Consider the following 9,496-nt stretch of genomic DNA (forward strand, 5'->3'; position numbering starts at 1 on the left):
GTCCTCAGTTTTTGAAATATCAAAGTTTTCGTATTTTTGAAATTTACCGCTATACGGCAAGCGGGTGTAATTTGTATACTAAGGGTGTAAGGTGCACCAATTTTGGTTGAATTTGATGAATCGCCACGCCCGTTATCCGAAAATTTATAATAATCAAATTTTCTGCTAAGTGATTATTACAATGATAGGTTTTGAGTAAATTAGCTTCAATAATTACTGATTTATCGCATTTTTCGTGTTTCTGTAAATTACCGTAAATATGGGAGGTGGGCGTGGTTATTGGCCAATTTTCAGTATATTCAACAGATTTCTTAGTTGGACCCTAAGCAAGGCTGGCACCGAGTTTGGTAAGGATTGGTGAAGCGGGTACCGAGATAAAGCATTTCATCATAAGTGGGCGTGACCCCGCCCATTTTCCAAAAATTTCTTAATAGTATTAATTTTCACCATAATTCTACTTCACGAACTAATTTTCAACAATTTAGATTAAATATGTATTTACTGAAATATCATAGTTTTTGCATTTTTCGAAAATACCGTTATATGGGAAGTGGGCGTGGTTACAGTCCGATATTGCCCATTTGCATTACCACCTTACCCTGGGAAAAGGGCAACATAAGTACTAAATTTCGTTGAGATATCTAAATTTTTGCTCGAGTTATCGGTATACGGACGGACGGACGGCCGGACGGACGGCCGGACGGAAGGACGGACAGACAGACATGGCCTCATCGACTTCTCTTTTCATTCTCATCATTTATGTATACATTTGCTTATATCTGTCTCGATTCGTTTTGTCTGTTACAAACAACCGTTATGTGGATAAAATTACAATACAACGTCGATGATACTGCAAAACGTTCTACGTCACTTATTGCCTCTGGTGCTTAATGGATCTGCGATCTGTGTCTGATCGCTTCCGGCAATCGTTCATCTTCATCAGGCAAAGGTAGAGAGTTTTGTCATTAATTTATTTGGGTTTAACGATTTACAGATGCATTCCGGTGCAAGTCAGAGACTATCTAAGTGCCAAGGGTACAAATAAACATAGACCGTTTTGCAGTATCGCCGACGACATGTGCGCTCGGGTATAAAAAGTTGAAACATATAAGCATATGTATATGTTTTTTCTACAATGAAAAAATTTTTTAATTGTTTTCCTTGTGTCTTGTTTGCATAGAATAACTTTTAGATTACCTTTATCAACACATTGGTTGTTTCCATTTGGCAGAGTTTGAATCCTCGTGTTCAAGATCATGAAAAGCGCTACTTATATCCTTTTATTTTACTTCACTTTGCTTTATTTTTTAAATTAATTTTATTTGCTTGAAATATTTAAAATTTGTCTGAAAATTTTTAACCTCGCCCTTTTCTCGCTAAAGGTCTGAAATTTTAAGAAAACGCAATTGCTTAGTTTTTATTCAAACGGCCCAAGATAATTATTGCTTTTGGCCATTTACCAAAAACCATTGCAAGCGTACTTTCCAACTCCGGGTTTGCCAAACCACATTTCTAATTTCCTTAGTCAAATGTTCAAGGTCGGATTAGAAGCTTCCGCGTGCAAACTAATAAATATAAATATATGTATGTAAATATTTTCATTTGCTTGCTGTACACTCAAAAGCAAATCGTAACAAAGTGCAAATATTTTCCAGTTACGTGCGGCGCTCAAATCACTGCCGGTAGCCAAATCGTTTTGTCCCTTCTTTCGCAGCGGGAGGAGGGGGACAAAACGTGGCAAGTCAAAATATCACACTTGTGTAGCCAACAAATGAAATTTGCGCAAAACACATACGCACCACCACCGACAAAGTTTATTATTCATGCCGAAGGCAATTCGTGCAACAATAATAGCAAAACACGCAGCACAACAGCGTAAGCCAAGGCCTGTTTGGGCTGGGCCGCCCACAGTTTTGTGTCCGTTTCTTTTTTTGCCACAAAAAAGTTTGCACGTCAAATATTACAATCGAATTATTTTGGCTCGAAAAAAACGTCAATGCCAAAAAATTAAATTGAGAATAGTGGCAAGAAGTGTCACACGCTAGCTGATGGAGCTAGCGCAGCGACCGCAACATATCGCACTTTCAACTTCAGTAACTTTGGCACAAACCGAATTTGTTTTGCGTGCAACAAACAGTCACAATCAAATATTTATGCCAAGTTTACGCATTTCGGTTTTGTGGTGTGCTAAGTGCAGCAGAAGGAAATTGCGTGCATGTGTGTGTGTGTGCCTGCTTGATACAGCCGTTTTAGTAGCACTGAGTGCGGAGGCAAATAATCGAACTCACAGCTAACAATTTCCACTGCCCCCATAGGGTTGCACCTAGTGCGCTGCTGAGTGTTTTACAAATTTACTTGCCATAATTCGCGATTTAGAATTGTCTCCAATTTTCAACATTTCTCAATCTTTAGTCAGCCGCCAAAACGAGTGTCGCTGCATCTAATGCGACTGCATTTAGTGGAAAAGTAAATTTCGAATAAGTTAAGCGATTTTAACGCAAGCGCTGCTATGAATAATAAATTTTTTAAATTTACGCACGTACACTTACACACATAAAAAATATACATATGTATGTATGTAGGTATGTGTGTGTTTATGTATAACTACTTACTTAGTTGGCAAATGTGTAAATCCACGCATGGATTTCTGCCAGTGAGTGCCACTTCCGTGAGCCAACACTTAGCTGCCACAAAGCAGTCAACTGCTAACAGTGCACCGCCTTCATGTCGATTTGAGTGCATTGAAAATGTCTTTGGCAGAGTTTCAAGCCATGTAAATTCGAATTCGAAAGATTAAAATGGAAATTCTGTGCGTTTGCTGCTAAAAATTTACTTTTATCTTCCACACAGTGGTACTGCAGTGTTGCATTGGGTACCACACCATTGTATCTGTTATTTGTTTTACAAGTGGATGCCACAGCAACTGAGTGTGCTGTGTGCGATGAATATCGACTGCCTTACCAAAATTGATACCACTTTAAGGTTTTCAGATTATTTTTTTTGAACACACAAAGTAAATAAACTATCAGAAAGTATTTAGTGGAAGTAGCGGAAAGCTGGTTGAATAGTTGATTGTGGGGTTGCCTAGATATCCGTCGCACTAACTAAACTTTTTCTCTGATGTCACTTTCCACAAATAATAAGGGTTTACAGTTATGGCACCAGTGTTATAAGCACAGTCTGCTTCCTGTCAAGAGAGCTAATCCTAATACTCGAACGGTGCTGTAGTCCTAATGAAATACTTATAGGCGTCTGGATATGCCATGACAAAATGGGTCCTTTTAGCAGACTGACGGATTTTATCGAAAAATTATCTCTCTGTTTCAGATTTTTCGCTAGGGCCATTGGGCGGCAAGAAGAGAACTTACTATGCCGTCCCATCAATGAAGATTAAGCTATTAATTTTGAACTATACCGAATAACGTAGGTAGAGCTTCCAAGCGCTCAGGCATAGAGCCCCAATGCACATAAAAATAATATTATTTTGCCTGCCGAGGGGAGCCGCTGTTAAAAAATCATATCATATTCAAAACTTGCGCTGGGAAAAATTAGTATTTAGAAATAGCAGTGTAAACAATGTTTAAATATTTTGGTTAAAATTTAGAAGCGGTTTATAGAAGCGTAAGTGGCCTATTACCAAAGTGGTGTTGGAAAAATTCAAAGCCGTTTTTTCAGTCAATGAAGGTTTGGAGGCAATAATAAGCGTTAATAAAGTAGTAGAGGGCGTGATCAATACCCTTGTTCAATAATCCCTATTTAAATTTGGCACCACATATATCAGCTCACGTCGAGTGCACGTTTAGTACGGTTTGGGCAACTATGCATGCTATACAGCCCTGTATGCGCAAAAATTTTCATAAATTTCCTTCAATGAAATTTATGAAATTTTTCCGTATGCACTTCTTAATTGCCATAGAATGAAATTTTCTCAAGATATAGTTTGATGACTAAAAAATAAATTTTTGGGTTTTCTTGTAAAAGAGACATTTCTAAAATAAATGTGGTTTTTTGCCTATTTTTGTTTTTCAGTTGCATTTTTTCTTGCCAATTTTTAAATTTTTAGTGCATTTCCCTACTACATATTTTGCCATGTTATTTTGCTTTTTTCATGGGTTTTAGATCATAAAAATCAGTCCCCGTTTTATGACCATAGATCCACGCCACCATATTGAAAACAGAATCTGCGATGATGTGCCTGATTTAAGCTGAGTATACCCAAAGTACCATAGCCGTTCGCAGACACCAATTCTTATTTAAGGTTCTCTGACAATGCCCAAAAAGTATCAGAGCTTGATTTACCTTCAACTTGATTTTTGCTTTCCACATCAGCTTCCTATATAGAGCATATTAGCGCCAGAAACTTGGATGTGATAAAATTCCAGCATTCTATAGGCAGTCTTTTACAAAGTACTACAAAAGAAGCCGGCTTCATTTTCCTAAATTTTGCAGTGACATAGTAAGTAGCACAGTGTTTTTCCTTTTCAAGATTTTGACGGCACTAAGACATATCTTTGGCGGGCACGGACCTAATCATCCGATGAGAGACAAAGACAGCAAGGCCAACCTTTAGAATTGGCTTAACCGTGGTACGGCTGATAAAGCAAATCTAAAGCATTTACTCGGGCGACTTTACTAAGATCATATTCTATACGAAATTTAAAACTAACCACTCGTCAGAATATTCAACAACATTTAAGGGGTTTGACTGAGTAGCCCATTAGAACAGCAGTCTGACGTCAAACGACGGACTTCATCCTTATGACTAGACTGCGGATTTTTATGCAGAAAACGGAGCCTATAAATATGTACCACTTAACTATAAACAAAATGTGTACAAATTTATACACTTTGCTTATAGTTATGTGGTACATATTTTTAAGCCCGTTTTCTGCATAAAAATCAGCAGCTTACTTATGACTGAGACAGTATTGCTGGATTCTCTCGTAACTACCCTGCAGGAAATGTATCTAACTATAAGCTAACTTTAAGTTAATTAGGAAGGAGCTAAAAGTCACTATTATCTGTATATTTTCTTTGACGAAAGCTGACTATAATCCTAAGGCGATGACCACGAAATAGTCAAGGCTGGTTACCTCTGCATTCGACGTAACTAACTTGTAACTAACTACTTTAGGACATAAAATATCAATAGGAAAAACTAAATATTTTTTATATTTTTTTTAATTTACTTTATTTATTTTATTACATTTCGTATTTGTTTATAGGTAGTCCCATATTCGAACTCCGTCAGACATAACTTCAAAATGATAATATGAAATGTCGATCTTCCTTTTATTTGTCCTCAATTCGAAAATGTATTTGCGAAGTGCAGGATATTTAAATAGAAACGAGTTTAAATAAAACAATCTCCTGCATTACTTGTCAACTAGTTTGGAGTTAGTTTTTTGTAGCTAACTACAAGTTATATATTTCATACAAATCCCGCAGAAAAGCTAACTACAAGTGGGTTATTTTTTATCAATTGATAACTTTTTTCTGCAGGGTATAGCCGCCTTCGATTCACCACTTCTCTGCTCGCTATGTGTGAATTACTCTCGCTCTACGAAAACTCGAGGCGGCTTATTATTACTAGGTTAGAAAATTAGTTAATCATTTATTCGCCCCATTGTAATGGAATTTTAGACCCCCTGCTGTCATTTTAATTTTAACCAATTTACAAATAATTATTTTCCAGCCTAATCGAATAGAAGCGTGAAACATATGTATGCACGTATGCTTTTACAACAGCCAAATTACAACCAACAACAACATTTTAGATAAGTAATGTAGAAGTTATACAAAAAAATCCGAAAATACCAAAATACGCACTGGCTGTCGAAATTGACAGAACTATTAAAACGGCAATTACACGCTAATCGACTACAACAAATTACCGCGCGCGCGCAACAAATTATTTGTTGTTACATTGGGCATATTAGAAAACCATTAAATATAATTACGCAAATTACAACGATGAAATTGTTTTTTCATTTCAAATGCGTTTGTTGGTTCGCTATCGGTTATCACTTCAGCCTTTTGTTTGTTATTTCCACGCTGCTTTTTGCTTTCATGCTATTTACCAGCGTTTGTCGATTATTTTGCACTTGTAATGATTATTGTTTTATCTGGCCTTAAGCAATTTTTCAAATTAAAAGCGATGGAATTAATTCGATAGTAATTAAATTATATTGGACAGTGGAATGAGTAAGGGGCCTCGACGTTGCCATAAGCTGTCGACTTAATAAAGTGGCAGAAGAATGACAAAAAAAAAAAACGCTTACAAGGAAAGTGATAATTGGCGACTAAGCAGAGCTCCTGCGGAAAAAAGGATACGCTTGACATTGGCTTTATTGATTCAGTTTGCTCATTTTCAACTGAACTGTTTTCTGTATAGTCTGGCGTGGCTGGTGATAAGAAATGAGTGACATGAGACGGCATGCGAAGTGATAAGCGATGCTTTCAAATTGTAACTGCCGGTTGCCTTTTTTTTTATTTATGGGTAGCTCAACGGAATGAAAATGGCATAACAGTGAAAAAAAGAAATATGCATGAATTGACCAATGATTGGTGGTCGTCTATAGGACGGACGATCGATATGGCCACAGCTGGCTTGAATGCAACCGCGTATGTAGTTTAGTAAATACATACATACATATGTATTTGCTTTTGAAACCAAGCGTTTGTATGGGTATATCGCTTTGTTGATTTTATTTTTTGTGTTACTTTTTATGCTGGCGTTTATTTTTTGCTAGTATTTGTTTATTTCTCGACACCACTCATGGCTTCATAAACAAAAAATAATTAAAAAATAATAATTCTTTCCGAAAAACGTTTACCTCAATGCAAAATTTTTTTTGTATGTATAAGCAAATTACTATTTCGCCTACCTGAAAGCCATCATATGTCCATGAACCGAATTTCATCTCACAGCGTTGATCATCGAATGGAAACCATGTGATGTCGATTTTACAGGTGGATTTGAAAATACCGGGCGGCACATAAAGACACGAACCATTATTCCTTACCACAACGTTGGTCGCGTAGGTGCCATCGAAGCCTTCGTCCGCACTGCGGGTATAGAAAGGAGAGAGAAACGATTATAAAATTGTTGTTGTGTTGAGAGTTTCATTTCAAACAATTTATTGTTGAACCGCAAAATAAATTAATAGACAATTGGAGATGCATCCATATATATGTATGTATGTTTTATCAAATACAATTTAGTTATAAGTAAAAATTAGTAAAGCAAAATGATGGGTTGCTATCCGGCTAGGAAACAGATTTTGTTAGTGAAAAATTTCGCCAAACCTTCCTAAACAGGAGACTCTTCCTCGACCGGATAAAAAGGAGCAGTGGGCATTCATTTTCCACTCTGTTATTGTCACTGCGGAAGAGACTACGCGAGCGACAGTTGAGCGATACCGGTAGAAAAAGAGGAAGGATACATGTATATTCAAAAGGAAGAAACGAGAGGCTTAAAATCAGGTATGCGAAGAGCTTGCAATGCTGGAAAACATTAAAAAAGCACCAATTAAATGGTTTCAACACCGGGGCTGGTTCCTGTAGAGGCAGCGAGGAAAATTAGATGGAGATTTATCGAAGAAAAAGAAGAGATAATGTTTGATGCTCTCCACCTCTTCCTCGTCTTTGCAACTGCGACCAAAATCGTTGGTGGGTTATTCTAACTTTTATCCGTGTCGCCCATCAAGCAGTGTCCGGTTATTACCCCGACTAGTAATCTGAGAGAGGAGCGGTCCAACGACGCTTCATTGAAAAGATTATTCGACCTGGCATCTATGGATGGACAATGAAATAAAGGGCACTGCCGAACATGATGGAAGGATCAACTGGAGCAACCTCCTCTTTGATCCTTTTTTGAAGAACTTTCGAAATAGAGTAATTCTAATGGAAATCACCGAAGAAGCAAAAATTCGATGAATAAATAAAACTTTATTAAAATCGAATTCCCTTAGTTTAAATAAAAACTTTTTGTTATTTACATAGGTACGTATGCACTTTTTTTTTAAGAGGACAGTTCCACTTCTCCTAGTAAAGTCTTTTTCTAAATTTAAACTTTATTCCACATTTTCTACTGCTTTCGAGTTTTCTCTGTACGTCCACTTGTTGTGGTGTAATCAAGTAGAGAAACTTAAACAAAGAATGCTGTATGGAGTAACAAAAAACAAAAAACTTATTGACAATACAAATGCTTATTTGGTTTGTCGAGATTGTAGAACTCTCTGTGCTGTTAAATCTGGTAATAGAAGTACACAAGGTGAGAGACAAAGGACGAAAGACAAAAGCGGAAAATATAAGTAGATAATTACTCGAAAAGTTTCAACTACTGCTTTAATGAAGGAGAGTGGATGAAAAACAAAGAAACCAAAAAAAAACTGAAAGAAATAGAAGTCTTATATAAATAGTCGAAGAGTTGCAGATTTTTAACTTACTAATGCTATCTAATGGTGTGCTAGAAATACGAATGCGAAAGGCAATATGATATGAATAGGGCAATGAATGTGAATATAAATCTGAATATGAAAATATAGAAACGTTTTTGTGGGATCAAGAGGTTGGGAAGAAACTTTTACGAAAATTTCATAATTAAAAAGAAATATTTAAAAAAATTAAATTTTTTTTTATCACAAAAATTGAACAAATTTGACATTGAACAGCTACAACTCAGCGAGTTTATGAATGTACATGAATAAGTTTCAGTAATATGTCTTATAAGATTTCAAGCCAAGATTTTGTCGACTAAAAAAGCTTAAATTTTTTCCAACCTTGTTAGTGACCCCAAAAAAGTTGTATTTTTAAGGCCCATCCTAATATGCATACGCTTATGTAAATGCTAAGATTTCAAGATTTTCAAAGAATCAGGTATGTATGTGCCTTTTTGGAGTGAAGTTTCATTATTCTGAATATTTTTCGCATACCTCCATTTGCTTGTCTGAAGAAGTGGCTGCCAAACGAGCGAATGAATGAATAAACGAATGAATAGTTAGAAGCGAAGGAAACTGAAATGAAATGACATCGCTTCAGGCAACTTCAGCTGCTTCAACTGACAACAATAACTACAATAATATCAAATAACTAGACGCACAATAGTTACGAAGAACAGCAATAAAAGCAAACAACCAAAATAGAAAAAATACAAAAGGAAAAAAAATACCAAAGCTAGTTGAAAACTACAAGTTACGAGTTTGTTGACAACAATAAAAAGAGAATGGAAATAATATTCACGACGAAGGTAGGTAGAGTGCTCATGAAGTGCAGAGACAAGGCAAAAGTAATAACAACAGGAAGTTCATTTAATGCGACCGACGACAGAGCGAAACGTGAGTGACATGCAGAAAAGTGTGTAAGTGAAAAGTGTGTGCCGTTGTGTGTGAGTGCATACATGTGCACGCGTGTACATGACATGCAAGTGAGGCATATTTGTACAAGAAAGTCAAGGTTTGCAAAACTTAACATTAAACAAAAACAAAAAAAAAAA

General features: G+C 36.3%; 1 protein-coding gene across 1 annotated transcript in view; it reads right to left on the reverse strand.

Annotated features, from left to right (window-relative positions):
• Positions 1 to 9,496, reverse strand: part of LOC118749536 (CHRNA7-FAM7A fusion protein-like) — an 86,103-nt gene that overhangs the window by 17,741 nt on the left and 58,866 nt on the right. Inside the window, exon 2 of the mRNA XM_036484340.1 lies at positions 6,888 to 7,068. Coding sequence (XP_036340233.1) covers positions 6,888 to 7,068 — 181 coding nt within the window. The remainder of the gene's footprint in view (positions 1 to 6,887; positions 7,069 to 9,496) is intronic.

Source organism: Rhagoletis pomonella, unplaced genomic scaffold, assembly GCF_013731165.1.
Source record: "Rhagoletis pomonella isolate Grant_MI unplaced genomic scaffold, Rhpom_1.0 Rhpom_scaffold_00018, whole genome shotgun sequence".
In the NCBI taxonomy this organism is placed as follows: Eukaryota; Metazoa; Arthropoda; class Insecta; order Diptera; family Tephritidae; genus Rhagoletis; species Rhagoletis pomonella.